The sequence below is a fragment of the Thunnus maccoyii genome, chromosome 14, assembly GCF_910596095.1.
Source record: "Thunnus maccoyii chromosome 14, fThuMac1.1, whole genome shotgun sequence".
Taxonomy (NCBI): domain Eukaryota; kingdom Metazoa; phylum Chordata; class Actinopteri; order Scombriformes; family Scombridae; genus Thunnus; species Thunnus maccoyii.
This window is the reverse complement of record NC_056546.1, coordinates 13,626,522-13,648,260: the sequence shown is the minus strand read 5'-3', so window position 1 is coordinate 13,648,260 and position 21,739 is coordinate 13,626,522. Positions and strand designations below refer to the sequence as shown.

At 39.5% G+C, this 21,739-nt stretch overlaps 1 protein-coding gene across 1 annotated transcript in view; it reads left to right on the top strand.

The window, feature by feature from the left end:
• Positions 1 to 21,739, top strand: part of sorcs3b (sortilin related VPS10 domain containing receptor 3b) — a 44,361-nt gene extending 22,622 nt beyond the window's left edge. The window contains exons 4-27 of the mRNA XM_042433943.1: positions 82 to 240; positions 421 to 494; positions 1,362 to 1,426; positions 2,057 to 2,175; positions 3,972 to 4,061; positions 4,344 to 4,523; positions 4,935 to 5,081; positions 5,790 to 5,892; positions 6,314 to 6,390; positions 6,515 to 6,606; positions 7,406 to 7,513; positions 7,789 to 7,906; positions 8,091 to 8,224; positions 8,787 to 8,900; positions 9,520 to 9,691; positions 13,319 to 13,505; positions 13,820 to 13,953; positions 14,339 to 14,462; positions 14,775 to 14,887; positions 15,214 to 15,348; positions 15,969 to 16,068; positions 17,000 to 17,105; positions 17,227 to 17,387; positions 20,998 to 21,739. Of these exons, the coding sequence (XP_042289877.1) occupies positions 82 to 240; positions 421 to 494; positions 1,362 to 1,426; positions 2,057 to 2,175; positions 3,972 to 4,061; positions 4,344 to 4,523; positions 4,935 to 5,081; positions 5,790 to 5,892; positions 6,314 to 6,390; positions 6,515 to 6,606; positions 7,406 to 7,513; positions 7,789 to 7,906; positions 8,091 to 8,224; positions 8,787 to 8,900; positions 9,520 to 9,691; positions 13,319 to 13,505; positions 13,820 to 13,953; positions 14,339 to 14,462; positions 14,775 to 14,887; positions 15,214 to 15,348; positions 15,969 to 16,068; positions 17,000 to 17,105; positions 17,227 to 17,387; positions 20,998 to 21,062 (2,877 nt within the window). The 3' untranslated portion in view covers positions 21,063 to 21,739. The remainder of the gene's footprint in view (positions 1 to 81; positions 241 to 420; positions 495 to 1,361; positions 1,427 to 2,056; positions 2,176 to 3,971; positions 4,062 to 4,343; positions 4,524 to 4,934; positions 5,082 to 5,789; positions 5,893 to 6,313; positions 6,391 to 6,514; positions 6,607 to 7,405; positions 7,514 to 7,788; positions 7,907 to 8,090; positions 8,225 to 8,786; positions 8,901 to 9,519; positions 9,692 to 13,318; positions 13,506 to 13,819; positions 13,954 to 14,338; positions 14,463 to 14,774; positions 14,888 to 15,213; positions 15,349 to 15,968; positions 16,069 to 16,999; positions 17,106 to 17,226; positions 17,388 to 20,997) is intronic.

Genomic DNA, 21,739 nt, shown 5'->3' with positions numbered 1-21,739 from the left:
TTGCTGTGAAATGGTGGTATCTCTGTCTCTCTCCCTCTTTCTAATGCCATATCCCTCGTCTGGCCCTGGTCTGTACTTTAGATAATGATGCTTAGCGACCCAGAGGTAGAGAGCGCTGTTCTCATCAGTTCAGATGAAGGGGCAAGCTTTGAGAAGCATCTCATTAACTTCAACATCCTGAGTCTGCTCTTCCACCCTGCACAGGAGAACTGGATACTGGCTTACAGTCATGACAGCAAGGTAGCGTCTGAGTAAATCAACAACGACCTTTTAGGTGTTTAACCTGTTTATTTAGTAATTTTTAAATGTAGTTTTTATTGGATTCTGACATGGATGTGATGATAGCTGTGTAGCTCATTAACATTATCTTCCTCCTAAAACTTTAAGTGAGATGAAGTTTGGCCTAATTTTATTTTGCAGCTGTACAGCTCAATGGACTTTGGGAAGAAGTGGCAGCTTGTTCACGACAACGTGATGCCCGGCCGATTCTACTGGTATGATTATGTGGATCCCATTTTTGAACTGTTTTGCACAGTGATTGATTGTAATTTGCATAATTATAGTGTTCATGACCCTATGCTGTCAGAAGGATCCAGTGACCTCTTGTCAAAAACAGATCTCCCATATGGCAGTCAAGCATAAAACTGATTACATCCACGTCACGTAGACCTGAAGGAATAGTGTGCTTCTTTTTCTATAGCACAAACATGACATGCTGTTTTTGTTGTCGCTGTCATTTAGTAATCTCAACTGCTCGGGCACAAGGCGTTGAATACTGATGTGAGCCCGTTTATCCCTGTTTGTCATAGTACGTGTCAAACCCGAGTGTGTTTTTTAGCTGGGAAAGAAAGGACATCGGTTGGAGGACATCCTCTCCACATGCATGAACAGCCAGACATTTGATAAATAAGAATAGCACAGCGGGCATAGTGGTGCCCGAAACAATGCATTATTTGTGCTCTTGAAAAACATTCTTTCATGCACATTATGGCAAATAGTTATTTTTCAAAATGGTATTGCAGCCACCTACAATTTCATAACAACACAAATTTGCTATGGTAGATATTTAATGGAATAGCGAATGTTTTGTTACCCCTCCACCTTGTTGTTTCCTCTGCTGATGCTTTTGTGAATTAAGATTAATTGCCGCTGGTGACGCAGATTCTACACTGACTGATTCACAGGAGATAAAAATATGTTGTTTCACAAAACAAGGCTGTCCATCTACAGCTGTGATACTCAACCTGGCCTCCCCATCTCCTGTTCTCATTCTCATTTTTACTCTCCCTCCCTCCTCCCTCCCTATGCTCCTCTACTTCTTTCTGCTCCTCTTTATCTTCTCCTCCTCCCGCTCTTTCAAGGGCGGTAATGGGTCTGGACAGAGAATCAGATGTGGTCCACATCGAGACGCGCATCGCAAAAGGCCGTGAGTGCTGCACTTCTGTCCGCAGCAGTAGCAAGACCCACAGGACCCTTTACCTCTCATTTAGAGCGAGGTCACCGGGAAGATGAGACCTGTTCTGCTCTTCAGATTGGTCCCTGAAGTCTAGTATAGCAGAATAGGTGTCTCCTGACAAAAAATGGAGAGTTTTAGTGGGTTGATGAATGTTTCTTCTCCTAAATCTATCCCCTGTGTCTCATAGACAAACCAAAACTCCCCCCTTCTAAACAGCATGGTGTATTCTGTCAAACCAATTATGGGGTTTTCCTGCATTGGGAGAAAATATTCCTCCTGTGGTTAGAAAATCTGTATCTGAATTAGCATACACACCCTTCTTGTCTCACATAATAACATTTTTGTAGCTTGACACACTGCAACAGCTCCTACTGTATTAGTCTTGCCACAATTGCAAAAAGGCGGACTGTGTAATATCAGTGGTCAGTATTTTCTTCATTATTTAAACAGTTACTCAACTTTAAAGTTGTTTTAGAACTGTGAATTTAAAGTATATTTAGCATAAACATACTGTATAGCAGCTCCAGTGTATACAAAGCATTGTTTCAAGGTAAATGGTTGTAATTTACTTCTGATTGATTTCCTTTTTCCTCTTTCCAGGCGCTCAGTACGTGAAGTGCAGAGCACAACGATGCACAGAAGCCAACAGACAGTACCTCTTTCCTGGACATGTAGACACCAACTCACTGGTTGTGCAGGATGAATATGTTTTCACACAGGTTTGCATAGTAATAGATAGCTTGTTTTGCTCAGGTTTTGTAAGTCAATACTTCATAAATTTAGACCAGTTCATCTTTTCACACGAAGCCTGCTCTCGCTGGGAAGTTTGCTTTTCTTGTTTTTTTTTTCTTTCAGATCTGTTCATCCTGCATCCAATTCATGCTTTTCCATCAAAACCCACATAATGGTTTTCCCCAACACACCTGTTCCCCACTTCCCCAATGTGTGTTTTGATTATGTTTTGTCTCATTCATGTCAAGACACGCTCAGTGTTTGAGTTTCTGCACAGACATACTCCATGCCTGAAAAATGTGTTTGCTAGCTGAGAGCACACGGCAAAGGAACTGTGAATAGACAGGTTGGTGTCCTTATTACCATTCGCTCTGACTTTGACTCCAATTAGACAGCGGCAGTCAGGGTCATTATTAGAAATTTAATTTTCAAATGCCCTCCTTTGTCATTGATTTCCACCCACAGCTAAGTCATTTTCTTTCAGTTGGTGAGCCTTGATGCATTTGGTCACGTCTGTTAGAGTCTTCCCAAGTTTCAGCAAAAGAAAAATCAAGTGACAGTAGTTTTCTGGGGCTCAGTGTTTGTAGTAAATCATTCTGCACTCTTTCATTTTGAATAAATGCCCCTAAATGTTTGCTGTTCGCTTTTAATTTATTTATCCAGACATACAGATTTAATCTTTTGATATGATATGATGTTGCAGCAGCAATACTTTAGCGGTGACCCAGTTTCACTTTCAACACACTTAATCCACAGACTTGATTGAAATGGCTGCGATGTAAGAATGAAAATGTGTGGGAAAAAAATATATCACAGCGTGATTCAGAAATGGTGATTCAATAAAATGCACAAATTGCATTTAGCTGAGATGAGATTGACCGTCAAGGCAGAGGCAGACACAAGGAAGATGATGGTGAAAATAACTGGACACAGAGTGTCTGCGCGGAGCTGTGGTGGCACAGATGACTTTCTTGTGACTTTCATTGCTTGGGGCAGTTGGATTTAACTTGACAAAGAGTAATGAGGTTATCGATTGGGCTACAATGAAATAAGCAGTCTTCAACACCTCCAAAGTCTCTTGGGAGAGAAGGAACAGCCAAGTGCAACATCCTCAAAAATGTGGCTTGGGAAAATGCAGCTCATTGATTTTCGATAGATTATTCCATTAGAGCCCTAATGTAGTGTGTTGGGGGACAAACACCATCCCTCTAGTTGATTAGAAAATAAGCAATCAAGTAGTGTTGCCCAGCCTGTAAGTGGATGGGAAAGTGGTAGTGCATTAAGATCTTCAAGACGCACTGTAGATAAAGCCAACACAATTTTCAGTACCTCTTAGCTTCAGACTAATTGAGATAATGACAATAATTTCTGTTGTGCTAGTAATTTTAGTCTGTATTCAACACTGTGGAAAGCAGAGTAAAATTACAAGTGTTTTAGTCAGCGTCAGTCATGCGTTATGAATTAATATTCCTCCTTCAGGAGATGTTTAGGCTTCATGTCCTCATTCCACAACACAGTCACATTTAGGATGCTGGCAAATTCTCTAACATGCAGTTTGTCCCATCCCATTTTTTTCCCCCTCCATTTTGCAGAGAGTCTACATAGTCCTTTCTATGTAGGAAAAAATCATACTCATGGTATCAATCAAAATGAAAATATAAAAATAAGAGTCAGAAATAATTAATAGCAGTAACAATAGTAAAAACAAGGTGCTAGATGTAGTGACTCTAAAAGATGTCGTCTGTTTAGAAAGTGACAAAGCTTCTTTGACTTCACTGTAAAGGTAACTAAGACGGGACGAGCCAGCTACTTCGTGTCCTACATGAGAGAATCCTTCAGGCGAATGAAATTACCCAAATATTGTCTACCCAAGGTAAGCACCGAAGCCAAACAATGAGAAATAATAAAAGATGTATTATCATAAAGCAACAGGATTATTGTGTTTACTTTGAAATGCTTTTGTTTCCTTTTTTTGTAGAATCTAAGTTGTACATCTGCGTTCTTTTGTGATAAGGAATGTCACACTTTATCAAATGGTTCCTCAGAAATACTTGGCCTCCCTTTCAAATTGCTTTTGTTCGCTTGCACCAGTCATTCTCTCCCATTCTATCTTTTTCCGTCTGTCTCGCTTTCTCTCACCCCCACTTCCCTTTAGGACATGCACATTATCAGTACAGATGAGAAGCAGGTATTTGCTGCAGTCCAGGAGTGGAATCAGAACAACACTTACAGCCTGTATATCTCAGACTCCCCCGGGGTCTACTTTACCCTTTCATTAGAGAATCTGAGAACCAGCAGAGGACCCGCCGGTAACCTTCTGGTTGACTTTTATAAGGTGCGTAGTTAGTCTTGTTTGTGGGCTGCTGCTGTCACTGCGACGCTAATTCCCCTTTCCAGTTGTAACACATGGTAGTCGAAAACATCTGTCAATTTACTAAGCTGTGATTATAATCAAAGTAGGGCTGCAACTACAGATTGTTCTCATTATCGATCATAATCAGCAGATTACTTTTCTTGATTTTCTCAATGTGACATATTCAAATCACTCTTTTTGTCTGACCAACAGTCCAAAATGAAAAGATATTATTTTTAAAAACATTTAAGAAGCCACTAAAAAAAAATTTTTGCTTTAGAGGTGACTCTAAGATACCTTAGACATAAATGCAATTTATAAAACATGCATATATATTGCACAAAACTTTAAAAGTATATTAAATTATAGGCCTCTTTCTATTTTACTGTATAGGTTGAGGGGATACACGGCATGTATCTAGCCAACAAACTGGTGGACCATCACATCAAGACCTTTATCACATACAACAAGGGACAAACATGGGCCCTGCTGCCAGCTCCTGCCACTGATGTGGTTGGAAATAACATTCACTGCATTCTGGTAAGCTTGAGCCTTTGGGCAGGAGTGAATGGATGCTCTTATTCATGGGAAATGATGCTTATGACATATATCATTCATCAAATGTTTCAACCTCATCAGCTGTGCTTTCAACGTTCTTTGATTTAGAGCCACATTTGCACAAGTCCAGGTGCCAGCTTAAGCATCAGTTTGCATTTTTAGCTTCCTAAATAGCCAAGGGGATGCATCAAATCCAGTCAGTGTATTCTTCAGAGACTGTTTGAAATAATGTATATTGTTCAGTTAATAGCTAGTTACGATCTTCCACTGTGTTGTACAAATGACCACTATGCTCTCGTCTCTTTTCTGACCCCCCTCCAACCTCAGCTGTTTGAAAAGCCTTATTGATGTTTTCACTGTGCTTTAGTTGGAGAGATGAGTGAAAATGATTTGAATCAATTTTGCCAGTTTTATCAGTGCATCTTGGGGAATTTTAATTACATGCCTTGTTTGCTTTAGAATGAAACAATTCAAATGCCCTCTGTGTCCTCTCAGCCATTTTCTTTTCTTTTCTAGCAGAGGAGATGGGAGGAACAAAGTCTTTGTTTTATAAATGGTCTGTGAAAATGTTAGCACTTTTCTCTCAATGGGAAGTTTGAAGGCAGAACCAATTATAATTGCTTTTGTTAAGATCTGTCTGATACGTATTGCCTCAACCTGTGCTATATTGGAATCCATTTTTGTTGACAGCCATTTTGCTCGCTGCATCTTCATCTGGAGATGTCAGAGAATCCCTACACATCTGGACCAATCACAAGCAAAAAGTCTGTACCAGGAATCATTGTGGCTACAGGTAGAGTAACCTGAAGGATTTGATTTATAGAGTAAACTGATCACATTAGATCTGACAGAGGTGGTTAGACTTTGCTCATTTCTCATCAAATGAAGTATCCCTAGTTTCTCAGGTAAATGCATCGTAGCAGTGCAACCTCAAAAACACACACAAGTAATCACACAGTGCCCTCTTTCTGTCATTGAAATCAGACACTGAAACTTCAACCCCTCAATCTCATTTTTCAGGTGAGATGATTAGGTTGCAGCAAGTCATAAAGCTGTCCTCTGGTAGAGAATAAGGACATGCACAGATTCAGAAAATAACTCTTAACGATTTTATCAGGTGATTGTTCATTTACGTGTGTTATGGCTTTGCAGTTAGCAGAGCCTTTGCTATGTAAATAGACACTGGGTGAAATTATTCATGTTTTTATACTCAGGGAATATTGGAACAGAGCTGTCCTCCACCAACCTTGGAATGTTTATAACATCTGATGCAGGAAATAGCTGGAGACAGGTGAGACCCATCTGGGTCTACACACAGCATTTGTTTACCTTAAACAGATGATGCATTCATATTGAAAGTGTTCTGTCATTAGTGGAGCAAATGTGTTTTTTTTTTCTATGTGCACCAAATGAAGATTTTTGATGAAGAACACAACATTTGGTTTCTTGACAATGGAGGGGCTTTGCTGGCAGTATTGCACGCAGCAACACCGATTCGACACTTATGGTAGGTATCTGTTAGTTGACATCGTAATTACTGTACTGGAGGTATAGATACTGAAGGTGTTGGAGTTGTAGTGGGAAATTATGTGGGTATAATATCCGCTTTGGGGGGGGGGTTTCACGCAGCATATGATTACATTTAATATTTTGAAATGCTGATGGGCCAAGTTTGCATGATTATTGTATCGGCAATGCAGCTTCAGAACTGACAGAACCATTTCCACCAGAAGAGTCTGTTACAGCTTTGTACTCTTGGTTGGATATGATGGTTTGAGTGCTTTTATGTAAATCACAAGTAGAGCAGGGTGGAAATATGAGACTGAGCATGCCCTCATAAGTCCCTCATATTGTGGGAGCTTTGTAACGCTATCTACTTTGATGTCCCTGCACACTACAGCCCTGTCAAAAGTGATTAAGCTCTGAGAAAGGTGATTTGAAACCCCCCAAATCTATTTCTAATGCTACAACCTGAGCCATATCTCTCGTTTCTGTTGTTTTGTCACCTTCAAAAAATTTACCTGGGCTGAGGAACATTTGTTCTATTGTTCAGCCTGTTGTCGAGATAATTTTTCACACTGGAAGGAATCCAAGGTGCTTTCATTTTTCAACTGTGGCAAAAGCTAAATGAGCTGAAACCTTTTATCATATTTCTTACTTTGTTTTTCATCGCTTAACTTGTGATGTTTAATGGTATATGCATACAAAATATAGTATATTATCTGCCCAAATAGATAAACATGGATAGATCGATGGATAGACAGATGTTTATGCATTGACAGCTGTTGTTTTTATTTTTAATTCAGGATCAGTCTTGATGAAGGAAAGAAATGGGACAGGCACAGTTTCTCCTTGGCACCTCTGTATGTGGATGGAGTCTTAATGGAGCCAGAATCTGACAATCACATTATCACGTAAGCAGAGACACAGAGTGCAGTCCAGGAGGAATAACACAAATATCAGGCTGCAAGAATTAGCTCCTCTGTCAATGTAAACAAAGAAAGGTCCACTTGATTTTCCCCAGTGACTAAAACTGGCTCCAACTTTGAATCAAAGAGAATGTTATCTTGCCTGTGAGCATGAATGACATTCAGATTTACATGTGCTATTGTATCGTATGAGAAACCTGTATATCCGCATCTGAAGATAGTCTCCTCTGAATTTTGCATTTTGGTGAATCATCCTCCAGTTTCTTTGGACACTTCAGCCATCGGTCAGAGTGGCAGCTGATCAAGATCGACTACAAGGGCCTCTTTAGTAGGAGATGCATGGATGGAGATTATCAGACATGGCACCTGCACAACAAGGTATCAGGAATATTAAACATTATTGATTTATTGTCAACTTCAAGAGACAGCCACTGTCACTGTAAACACATTACTCTCGTATAATGCACGAACAAGAATCTTTCTTTCTGTCACTCTTTTGTTTCTTTGCAGAGTTTCTTTCAATCTTGTGAAAAACAACATTATTTTTTTCTTTCTTTGATAGGGAGAGCTGTGTGTGATGGGTGAGAAGCAGATCTATATGAAGCGCAGGCCAGGCAACCGTTGTATGCTGGCCCAGGACTATTCGAGGATCTATTCCTCAGAGCCATGCCTCTGTACTGCCTATGATTTTGAATGGTAATGACTTCTTCTCTCAGCTTTCCCAACAGGGAATATACTGAGCTTTTATCCTCAGTGATCCTTAATTTCTTTCATTACATGTTTACCAAACAGCCCTTGAACATCTAATTCAATTGTACTTCATTATGGCTGCTTGTAGACATTTGTAATCAAAAACAGAAGTATCAGTTTTCAGAACTTCATATGCCTTAATATCCATCTTACATTGCATATTTACTGGATAACCAATATGACTGTATTCATCGAATCTAATTATAGTTTAGAAATTGTAGATGGGAGTTAGGAACTTTTCATCATGCTACTGTAATTTGCATGTCAAGTGACTTATTAGAATTCAATTAATAATGAATCGCTAAATGAATTTTAAATATCTTTTATCCATCTGTCTGAAATTCTGTTTGATCCTGCTTGTCTGACAATCATGTCTCTAGTTATGGTCTTAATATATGCCATGCAGCTCTAACTGCGAAGCATTTGCCCCACTACAAAAGCTTGTAGAAGCTAGATGATTTGAGTAGCAGTGTTTATCATTTTATGAAGTGTCGTGTTTTTTTGGCAGTGATTACGGGTGGGAACGCCAGGCGAACGGGAAGTGCTCCCCTGCTTTTTGGTTTAATCCAAATGGTGCGGCTAAAAGCTGCAGCACCAGCCAAAGCTTCCTTAACAGCACAGGGTAAGTGGCCTCCAATGCTCAATCCATCACAAAACAATATTATTCCATTCCAGCTTGTTTGTCGAGTTGTCTAGAACACAAACAGAAAATAATAGTTTACTCCCTCATGGACCTGAAAAATGGCTCTGAGTAGGGCTGAAAAAGTAACCCAGAATGTGTCCCAATTTCATAATACATAATCATGCTGAGCTGGTTTTGTCTATGTAACCTGTTCACACTCGAATAGTGACAACACTGGGTATACTTAACGCTAGTATGCATACAAAATCAGTGTGCCATTGATGGACGTTATTGTCCCTCAATGAATTGCAGAAATGATGAGCTGCTCAGAGCTGGAAGAAAATCAAAACAAATTTCATATGGTGGTGAAACAGTGCCAGAAACACACTTTTAAAAAAGTATTACATCTTTAGAACATTTAGCTTTCTCTTGATAGTGGCTTTCCAGTGTTTCAGTTTGATTAGATTGATGTCCATTAACACAAATCATGTATAATTTCGTCTTAGTAGAAAACAATGAAGTACACACCTACAAAAACAATATACCATAGTACATACTATATAATATGGAACTGGGACACAACACTTGTCTCCATTTTTCAAAACTTTATGCTTCAAAGGTATCGGAAGGTTTTGTCCAATAACTGTAAGGAGGGAGGGAAGAACGTGTACTCGCCCAGGAGGCAGGCGTGTCGTCCCAGACCACCCAGAGGCCTCCGGTTGTCCACCAGTCAAGGAGAGCTCAGTGCTGCTGTTGGAAGCAATGTTACTTTCATGGTCTACCTCGATGACGTGAGTCATATCACATCAAACTGTCACTGTAACGTTACATGTAGCTGAAGCAGCAGTTGTACTACACGTAGTAATTGTTTTAAAGGGTAGGCCCAACTAAATTACAAGTCTACAGCCATGCTAGCTGCTCTGTGTGGCTGTACTCAGACACTGTGGTGCTTTGAGCTACAGCATGCTAACATGTTCACAGTGGATGTGCTTACCATATCACCATCCTGAGCTGTAAAGTGGCCGTGTCATGTAGTAAAGTGAATATGTCATGTAGTAAAGTGGGAGAAGTGCAGATGGACCCTTCTCATTCGCTGTTGTGAATTCTCTGGAAAATGACCTGCTGTGCTGTATTAACACATGAGCTCAATTGGACATTAAATGAACTAGAGCTGGCAGGGTAAAGCCTGTTTAATGCCAGATCCAACTGATTTGTACATTTGTGTTCTCACATACAACTCCTCCAGGTAATGTCCAGATAACTTCAGGGTTGCATTGCATGTGTGAAAGTGGGTTTAGTTTAGCCTGTTAGCATGCTACAACACTTGCTAATTAGCACTAAACACAAAGTGCAGCTCAGGCTGATGGGAATATTATTAGTTTTGCAGGTATTTAATCATTAACAAAGTATGAGACACATTGAATTTTTAACCTGATGATGGAACTAGATGAAAAGTCAGAGGATCACCAAAGTTATTAGAATTCATCCTGAGGGGAACATGAATTATTTTAGTCATTAAAAAACAATAAACAATCGACAAACAAATGAAGGTAGGCAAAGGAGCTGGACCAGATGGAATAAGCTGAGCTATCTGCTGTGCTGGACCTCTGCTAGATTAATAATGTTATTGGAAAAAGGCATCTCTTCTGACTGTAATAACTATCCTGGCATAATAGACTCATGTTTTCATACAAACCCTCTAGAGAACAAGCAGAGACCCAGCCCCAGAGAGGCTGCATTGAACAAGTTTTGACACTTGCGTCGCTCATAGATTATTTTGTGAGAAAGAAAATTAAATTGCATATTGCATATATAGACCTCTCTAAAGCATGTTTCAAATTTTAAAAAACATTGGCTTCAGTACTACTATGCTTAACATATAGAGTCACACCAAGCCTTCTGCAGTCCTCAGTATGTGTGTGACAAGGATCTTCATGTTTCTTCTTTGTGCTGTTTACTAATAAACTACTATAATGCTAATAAGAATGCAAGAAGGTGGATTATTAAAATGGCTTCATGTGTGAATGCTAATGGATGACATCTTGGCAACAGCAATAGATAAATTGATTGAAAAACTTGAATACCTTGAAACCTGTTGTAGCAAATACGGCATGGTTGTAAATGAGAACAAAGCAAAGTTCATGGTAATTATGGGCTCTCACAAAGATCGACACCAAATCGACCTTGGTTTTTTTAGTTAGGCATTACTTATCTTGATGTTATATTTATCTCTGATGGAAATGCCCTGGCCTCATTGAAACTAGATGTTGAGATGAAAGCAAAACAATTAAACAGACTAATGATCATCTTAGGTGCAAATTATGATGCCCCGTTCAGTGTGAAAAATAGTTCACTTCAGAAAGTGTTTGAAGCTGCTATTTTGTATGGATGTGAGGCTTGGCTCAAAGTGTCTCTGAGATCCGTTGAGACACTACATGACCCTGGTGAAAGTTTTGTTTGGAGTGAGGACCTCCACGCCCAAACTGACTTTTGTATTAGACGCAGGGCTTCCATCAGTGTATGCTTTAGTGAGACAAAACAGGCCAAATTCCTACAGTATGTAAGATGAAGCATTGGCTTGATACACATGATGATCTGTTGTATTATGTAGAGAAGCAAATATAAGACATACTGTAGACTAAACCTTGAATTAACTGTCCACCCACTGTAAACAGTAGACCCTATACTGAAGATCACAGAATTATATTTACTAGGTTCTTCCTACCATCACACATTGTACACCTGTGTGCACAGGCATTGTGCAGGTGGTGTATATATACATAAAAGATGTACTTTTATGTCCTCATACTCATGAGATTTGAGTAATTTTTGGCCGTAACACAAAATTATATTAATTCACTGTTTATGGGCACAGACAAGGGTCTTAGATGTTGCATACTTGCCTAAACATTAGCCTGAAAACATGACTATGTTGTTGGGTAATTTTATTTTTATTAATGTATTATATATAGCATTGAACCTAACGTTTTTATTTGTAAATGTAAAGCAATTTTGTATAATTGTATTGTGATATTTAAGTCACCAAACTAACAACTAAATGCCAAATAACATGGCAAACACTCCAACAGTTGTCAAGATGTTTTGCTCAAAATCACAAATATTGTCCTCCTGGTAGCGCTAGAGGAAGAGTCAGGAAGTCACCAGAATGAGATGGATTTATCCTCTGGGAACAATTAGGCCTATGTCTGTACCAAATTGTGTACCAATTCATCAAGCAGATGTGGAGATATTCAATTGGAGGAGTGGCACTAGATAGGATGCAGGTGGACATAGGATATCACCAAAGTCATTAGGGTTCCTCCCCTGGGGACTGTGAATATCTGTACCACATGTCATGGCAATCCATTCAATATTTGTCGAGATATTTCACAAAAAAACAAAAATGCCAAGCTCATTGTGGTGTAAGGAGATCATTAAGGTCTCCGGCATAAACTGTCTTGAAACCATGAATGCGTGCGAAATTCTGTGGTAATTCATCCAGTAGTTGTTGAGATATTTCAGTCTGGACCAAAGTGGTTGACTAACCTCACAGACATTGCCATCCCTGAAGCCACAAATGGCTAAAAACATATTTTTCCCACTTAGGCTACCTCTTGTGATAGTAGAGGTAGTATTTACACAAGTTCAATTTGTATTTGCCTTGGTTCTTAGACATCTCTGAGATTTCTGCTTCCACTCAAGTACTATGGCAGTGAATATAATTTATTTGTGGTGAATTAAAAAAAATGTGTTTCTTTGTTACTCTAGATAATCAACACGACTTCACTGTGAGCAGTTTTTACTGGAACTACTTTCTACCAAAGAAATAGTCTCTATAAACACTGTTGACAGGGTGTTCTGTGGATTATCCAGAATAACTGGGACACTGCCTTGGGAAAGAGAAGTTCCTGTTGATTTTTTAAAATGTAATTTTTCAATGCTGTGAGCAGCACAAATGAAATTCCCTTGACCTATTGTGTGAGTGTGGCAGAAGGAATCTTTGAGAACAGATGTCTCAAAGCCGGGGTAAATGAAACCAAAACTGTTCTGCGTGGCGAGATATCTCCAGGGGTAGAGTGGAAAAAAGTGTAATTTGGGTGAAAAACACTTTAATAATGGGAATATGTTTCTTCGTTTTTAGTGATCTTATCATTGGCAAGATGGCACCAGATTAACAACTTTCACAACCTCTTTTGTTGCTGTAGTTCTCTGTTTACTTCCCCTGTTCTTTTCTCAGTTGAGTTTCTGTCTTCTTTGATTCATATTCACCTACCGAGTATTTGTGACACAGCTCACAGGACATCTAAGCCCAAGCGCTTTAATAGTGGACTGTGCTTACTTCACTTGTATGCGGTCTAACAGAAGTATCCTGACCTAAGCCTTCATGACAGATGCCATGTCTTACCGTCTGTCCACAGGGAGACTCGCTGAGGACCAGCATCCAGCTAGACTTTGGGGACGGCATCAGGATCACATACTCTAACCTGAGCAGGACTGATGATGGCATCAAGCACATCTACAGAACGACTGGGATTTACCGAGTGACAGCTTCTGCTGAAAACAGCCAGGGATCTGACAGCAGCATGCTGTTTTTACACATCACCAGTATGTGAATAAGAAACATCATTACTCATTCCTGTGGCAGTGCATATAGCATGAACCTCCTCTCTTTCATGGATAGTCACATCCCCACTCTGCTGATTTTCATTTCAGTCATGGTTGTGTTACTTTTATGCATTTTAGCTTTGGAAAATGCAAACGCATACACCGGGAGCTAAATGTACATCAGCTGTGATTGCAATAATATTCAGTGTTTCCTGAATTTGTGTGTGTTTTGTGTGTGTGTGCGTTGATTTGTATGCACACATGTGCATGCATGTATGGATGGATGTGTGCTGGTGTATGTGTTGCTGCCTCAGGTCCAGTGGAGCGTGTATATCTCTCCGCTCCTATTGTAACCATCAGGGGGAAGGAGGCTAATCTGACTGCGGTGGTTTGGCCGAGCCACACCAGAACATTGACCTTCTTCTGGTGGTTTGACAACAGCTCCGAGGTGAGAAGCCTCACCTCCTCCGCCTCCTCCTCCTCACCTCACTATTGTTCCACAGACACATTTTTTTCCTGCTTACTGCATTATTTTCCATTCTCCTAGTCCTCTCTTGATGTCCTTGTGTTGTTGTTTACAATCCAAATGTGTAAATCTACAGCGCTTTCACACAAATCATGTAAAATGTGACTCCACGTGACTGCCCTGTCTTCCCAGAGGATCTAGCAGTAGGATGGGTGGTCATATTTATTTATCACGCTGATTGTGTTCACTGCAGCACCGCCTCATTATACAGTATGTCAAGGGCTGCATGCACGTAGTATTCTATATTCGACTCGGGCGATGCAGGTTTTTCTGTGTAATTGTCTGTGTTTTTACTTCTGAAATTCAGCCCATTATAACCTTGGAGGGAAGCATCTCGTACACGTTTCAGAGAGAGGGAAAAAACAAGGTCACGGTCCAGGTTGCTTCTGGGAACGCCGTAATGCAGGATTCAAAAGTTATAACTGTTAAAGGTGAGTGGGGAGGACAGTCTTCAAAGCACTTTAATTAGTGTGATACATGTTACATGAATATGCAATATGCTATCTCTGGGAAAGTATGATGTCTCTCGGTCCAAGCTGCAAGCGGCACTACACTGATGTGAACGTGGATTTATCTAATGAATGAAAATGTCACGGTAACCGAACACGGAATCTTGAGGAGCAATTAACTTCAAGGCGTATGTTGCCAAATGAAAAAAGACAAAACTGCACATCAGATAAATCAAAAAGGAAACTAGAAGTAGCATTCATATTCTAACAGACATCACTTTGCCTTTTTTCCAGAGTTCTTCAGGTCGCTGCTGTTGTCGTTCTCTCCAGCTCTTGACGAGCACAATCCTGACATTCCTGAGTGGAGGGAGGACATAGGCCGTGTGGTGCGGACAGCGCTGTCACAGGTACATCACGTCCCTATTGCTGTGAGATCTTTCCTAGAGCCAACATCAGTCTCCAGTGGCTTTCAGTGTCATTACTATTTTATACCTGAGTGCAGTATTGATACAGCAGTCATGATGTTTTATGGCCCATGTGTGAAATTTGCTCTTTTTTAGTTTACCCATGATGACAGTAACCAGACACAGTTGTCTAGTGTGAATCTGAATTGAAGCTGACATCTAAAATGTTTGCCATGGGACTTTATTGTCCAAAGCTTAGAAGTAACAGCACAAACTTTAACCTCCATGGTGGATTTATTCCTGCTTATTGTGTCATCTTGTGGCTGCAGGTTTCTGGGGTTCCTGAAGATCAGCTGCTAGTGTCTCTGTATCCTGGACTTCCAACCGCAGCTGAGCTCTTTATCCTGCCTGACGAGCATACGTCAAGTGAGCACAAGAGGAGGCGTGAGGAGGCACTAGAGACCGTAAGAACCAGTAAACCATGTTTCACACCCACTGATATGACACATTAAATTATATTTTGTGATATATGATTAGGTATGAAAAAATATGCAGTATGAATGCTTTTGCCAAAACATATCCAGCCCGGGAAATAATGTGATTAAGTGATGTTTTGTTTTTTTAATGTACTTTTTCATACTGCAGTAGCTTCTATGTAAAGAAACCAATGAACCAAAGGATGATTAAAGGAATAGTTCAACATTCTGGAAAATCCGCTTTTTTGTTCTCTTGCTGAGAGTTAGATAAGTTAGATCTAAAAATCACCAACACATTGTGACGTGTTAATTAATAAAATTAAAAAGGTTTATTAATAGATTTTTTTTTTCTTGCTTTTTATAGAGATGGGCTAGTTCACCTTCTCACTCATGATGCTAAACTAAGCTAATCACCTCAGGCAGACATGACAGACATATCAAACTCTTTGTATTTCCCAAAATATCAAGCTCTTCCTTTAAGAAAGTGTCAGGTATATGGTCATTATAAAATTTTAACCTTAAATATGTTTATTTTTGTTTATTTTAACATAATGTCTCATAATGTTCTCTGTTTATTTTTGTGTGTTTTTCTTAAATACCTCAAACAGATATCAGATATTTTTGTCACTGCCCTGAACCAAGGTCTGATCCAGTTTGAGCTGAAAGCTGATATTCGCATTATTGTGTACATCACTCAACAAACTTTGGGTAAGTTTGTTTGTAGCCTATTATTTCTGCTCACTTGGACCAAAGCAGTTGATGCATTTAAAAAACTTTTGCAGGTGTATAAAAACAAAGCTTTTAAATAGGCCTTAGGCGAAATTTATGCCTTGTTAGTACAGTATGTCTAAACATCCACGGTGCGTTTGTTCTGCTGCTTGTGCTTGTTGATGTGCAAAAGATAAGCCATGTGTCTTTCTTGGGATGATTTGACATTGAGTTCTGCCCAAACACTGAAAAAAAACAAAGCACAGATTCCCTGAATGAGATTTATATGGTACAGTATATCACAGGATTTAAATATCTTTCACAGTGCATCAGTTTTGCACCTGAGGCGGTGAGACAGTTGTTCTGTTTGAAATTAGCCGATCAATGACATGATTGACAAAGAAGGCGTTTGGTATGCACTGAGGAAATCGGCAGGGTCACTGTGTCATTAGCATATTGCAAAAACGTGTCGATCAACTCTGCATGGCTTTACCCTTTTCATCCACCAACGGATCTGTCTTCATTTGTGTCTGCATACAAAGGTCTGGGTTGCCTTTAAAATGATCCAGAAAGGTCATAGACTTCATAGGTTTCTTTCTGAAGGAGAGAAAGATGGGCGATGAGGGGAAATACTTTGAATATTGCATCTCAGCATTTAAAAAGCCATGACTATGCATAAGGTACCTGCATGACGGACCCCAGGGAGAGTCAGCGGACCTCCTAAAGGTTCTTTTTAATACCCTGAGGGGATAACATGCAGAGAGCAGCTCTTCAGATGGTATCTGCAATTGTTACATGACATTGGGTAATGAAAGTGATCTCCTTGAACTAAAACATGGCTTAGAAAAAAGGAAAATGATTCAGCACATTTGTCTTTGTGACTTTACATGCTGTCAAAATGTGACACTCATTTGATGTGTCTGTCTTTCAGCACCACTTGTGGATTCAAACTCCATCCACAGTGGGTCAGCCATGCTGATGCTGCTCACTGTGGTATTTGTTGGTTTAGCTGCATTTTTCATCTACAAATTCAAAAGGTGTGTTCACTGGAGTATGAAAGTGCATTTTATTGAATTAACCCACAAATTAGAAACAATTTGTCTTTGTTTTTGCTGGTGAAAACCTTACATAGTTGCGCTGCTATCTTCCTGTCATTAGGAAAATCCCTTGGATCAATGTCCAGACCGAGGACAGTCATGAGAAGGAACCAGAAGTGATCAGTACAGTCGGCCAGAATGACAACATGTCCAAGGTCAAGCTTAGTGAGTTTCCCTCTCAGAAAGAACTCATGGAAAAGGAGCTGGAGGCCAGGAGCAGAGGTATGTCAGCTACATGATTACTATTTTACCACCATTTACTATGATTATGTGTTACAGTATTTTAAGTGGATGTATTTCAGGATTTTGAAAAAAAAGACTACACGACAGCTGTGAGGCTAATTTTTATGCCAAAACTAAATTAAATACAGAATATTAATATCTGTGTACAACTCAGACACATTAGGATTTAAAGGATGACTGCCACTGTAAGAGACTGATACTGATTAACATTTTATTGCCATAAAAAAACGTGTCACTGAGCATCTGTTTTGAATAAATTTTAACTGTATTTGGTGCAGTGCCAAGGATTTGATTCATACAATAAAAAGACATGTAGAAGCTTTTCTTTGACTGATGCTACTTTACACCAAAGCGCAGCACACATCTGAGGTGCAAATTGCACAACTACAGCGTCTGCACGTTAACCAGATGTCACGATGACAAGTTAACTTTCTGATTGCTGTGGCTGACATCCACTGCGATGTCTTTCAGATGAGCACTATTCAGTCCCCGCAGACAGGGTAGACTATTTGACAAAGGTATCATTGCAGTGCTCTTGACACAGACATGTGGGCTGCAGGCCTTTTTTTCTGGTCACTCAGCACTTTGGCTATTCTTCATTTCACAGCTGTTTCTGCCTTCTTTCCAAGTCCTTGCTGATCGGGAACAAATTAACTCCTTTTTGGTTTTTCAGAGTGTTTATTTACAAAAGGGCAGATCCGCATGGGGCCTTTGATTTCAGGCTTGCTAGATTAAATGAATTCACAACCTGCTGTTTAAAGACTTCATTAATACTCTGAGGCTTGGTTTCATTCTCATGCAGTCTGATTTTGGCTGGGATACAAATGCTCCCAATCCATCCAAGTATACAGTAAGGTCTAGATCTATCATCTGTTTTCAAATGAGCTCACTATTGCAGGTTACTCTCCAGCTCACTGCAGGAATAATCATTCATCCATTTTGAATTTTGAATATTGCCTTCATTGGTTTATTTGCAGAGTTTATAAAATATGGAGGGTACTTCTTGTGACTTATTGTTACAGTTTCACTATGAATAATGTTAAGTGTAGATTTCATTATATTTAAACAATACCTACTATATCCCTCCCAGAATATTTCATTGCCTTTAAGGAAGGTCTTGCTCCAGCTTATCTGAAACATGCACCTCACCAGGGTTAAAACATTAACTGGTTTGAATTTAATTAATGTCTGAGTTCAGTGATTTTATGTGTTCTCATTTTATCCCAAATAGCTTCGCAAGAAGAAGAAGAACCTGCTAGTCATTGATAGTTCTCACAGCTCTGCCATAGTCAGGAAGTACAATCAGAATTCATGAACATTAAAATGAAGATTTGAACATTTAAAACTAGATTTGACAGATTAAAATCATTAATTTAATTTACGTTAATGCCAATTGGTTCTGAATGATTAACATGATGGCTCACATGGGCTCATGTATCATACTAACTAGAAATGTGCAGTTCAGTTGAAATGTGAATTAATTAAACTAAGATTCAGGATTGCTCTGTATAGATTCAACATGGCAGGAGGTTTTCAGAACAGGTTTAGCAATGAAGTCAGTATTTCCCAACTTCAGACACAAAATAAATGCTAGAAAAAATGGGCTATTTACATAACCACAGCTCTATGAGAAGTATGAATCAGTCTCTTGCTTCTGTGAGGAAGAAGTTAACTTTTTTCAAATAAAGGATGGTGTAATGTCAGCCAAGTATACAGAGGGCAGTTCGCCTCCCTTCCCCCTGATCAGCTCTTTCGCAGCCAATCTGGGCTGGCGTAGTGTGATAGATGAGCTCCTGAAGCTCAGGAGACATCCGTACAGATTTAATCTTTCAGATCTTAAAGGTAGAGTCAGTCATTCTGCAGAAAGATTGTTAATATTTGAATCAAACACCCAAACAAATACACCCCTACCTTCATACTCGTTCAGAAGCTCCGCCCCCCAAATTCATGGATGTACATTGCCAAACCAACAACCAAAAGAGAAATATGGCGGATTCCAGAGCGATGCATCAGCTGTGGAGTCACTTCTGTTCTTCTCACACTTTATCACGAGCAGAAAGAAATTTGGTCTCATGTGAGCACAACAGTCCAGCCACACTCTACACCTCTCTGCAGCCTCCACACTTCTCACTCGACCTGCGTTCAGCGTCTCTGTCCACAGAAGCAGCCGTCTGTCATCTGCAGCTCCTGGAGAGTTGAGAGAACAGCGGCCGGACAAACTGCCTTCACCAAGCTGACTGACAGCAGAAATTTACTGAACCAAAATAGTTTGCATGTCGGTTCAATGGAAAGAAATCCACAGTGTTTGTATTTATGATTCATTGATACAGTTGATAAGTTGAAAACACATATACAGCAGGATATTTGTGTGATTTAAACAGCTGCCTGCTCAGATTACGCTTCACTAAACACGACAGAAACAGACTTGGAGCGTAAAAAAACGTGGGGGTCTCTGTGTCTCTGATTCAGTGTGGATTGACACATTTAATAAAATGGAAGCATATCTGTTCCTAGAAAAAAACACTTTCTGTGTGAATTGGCCACGGCCTCTCTCTCTCCAGTTCACCAGCCCTCCTCCACCATTCAGCGGGTGCTGGTGACAGGAAACTGTCATGTCCCCACACAGACAGTTGCTCTGATGACTTCCCCCTGTCCTGTGCATGAGCATGAACGCTCCCTGCTGCTGATTGGAGTAGTGTTTTGTGGCTCTCCCCCGAGCCACTGTGTTTACATGCCAATTTACAGAGCCAGTGCTGTGTATGGACACCAGATTTTTTTTTCAGCGCACACAGAAGGGACAGCTAGCAGGTCATGAGGTATTCGCTGAATTTGACAAAAAGTGTATTGAATTAGAATCGCTGACTCTACCTTTAATTTTAAACTTGATCTTATGAATGGTGATTTTGCTACAGACTTCTCCTAACAGAACTATTCTAGTCTCAAAACATGCTTCATGTAAAAAGCAAGTTCACATAGATCACGTTTTCTTTAGCAAATCTGGACTGACAGATCTTTACCTTGATGAATTTACTGCCAGCTTATTAATTATATGGGCAAACATGAAATTGGCTTTATGACGCTTTATACAAATCACTGAATTTAAACTACTGGTACAGTTGAGAGATAAAAGTTCTACCTTTGAATAGACCAGTGTCTGCACAATCTGAACGAAGTCTTATCATCCCTCCATCACCAGCTCAGCCCTGCTTGGATAGGCCGTGTTCTCACAGTAAGACAAGAGGGGGCTTGTTAACCAAAATCCATGAGTGATTAATTTATAGTTAAGTGTAGAAGCTTGTTTGATCTTCAAGTACAAAGATTAAAGAAGACTAGAGTGAAATTTGAGTTGTTTGGTTCATGTTACAACCATGTATTACTTTGCAAAATCACTGTCATGTAAATGAAACCCAAATATCACAGATTTACACTCAAAGTTATATTTGCAAAGGAGATGACTTCACAGACGCATATCAAGTATTTTATTATCATATCCTTAAAGCTAAACTAACAACTGGTGATGTGCATGATGCCAAAGCAGTTGACTATCCCTGTATTTAGTCTGTTTTATTATTTGTTTGCATGTTTACAGGGGGAATTGGAAGAAATATGGAAAGAATTGTAACAAGGGAATTCCCAAACTGTACTAATGTCTAAGACATGCACTCTGTTACTGAGTAAGTACAGATTATTGTGTTTCAATCGTGCTGAAATTGTTTGCTTTGTTGGCATTGTTTTTGTTAATATTTCACGCTGTTAGCTGCTATCATTCAAAGTCATGTTTTTTTTTTAACTCACATAGATAGAGTAAGTATCTACTTTATAATACAATGATTAATCGATTAGTCCAGACTTGAGGGCCTCTATTTTGAGTGCGGTGAAACACCACAATTGGATGAAAACTGCAGCGCCCAGCAGCGTTTTCACACAGATGCTCACAATATGTCCAGTTATGTTAGCAATGTTCAGCTGACATTGTGCATTTTGGGCGAACGCTTTACTGCCTGTGACAAACAGTATCTTCATTGTTCTTAATTTGGATGATGTCAACATAGGAAGCACAGACTGAGTTGCTTTAATAAAACACAGTGGGCTGCTATAAAAACAATGCGAGTACACCATCAATACCATGTACACACTGGTAAGTAAAAGATATAGTATGCATAGGTTTTACTGCATACATATATTTTTTGATAAAGTTTGATAAAAGTCACTTTAAATTCAATATTTAATGACAGAGAATGATCATGACTTACTAAAAGGATATTTAGGCCCTCAAGGAATATTATGATAATATCATACAGGGCTTGAAATGGTTTAATAACTAATTTAAA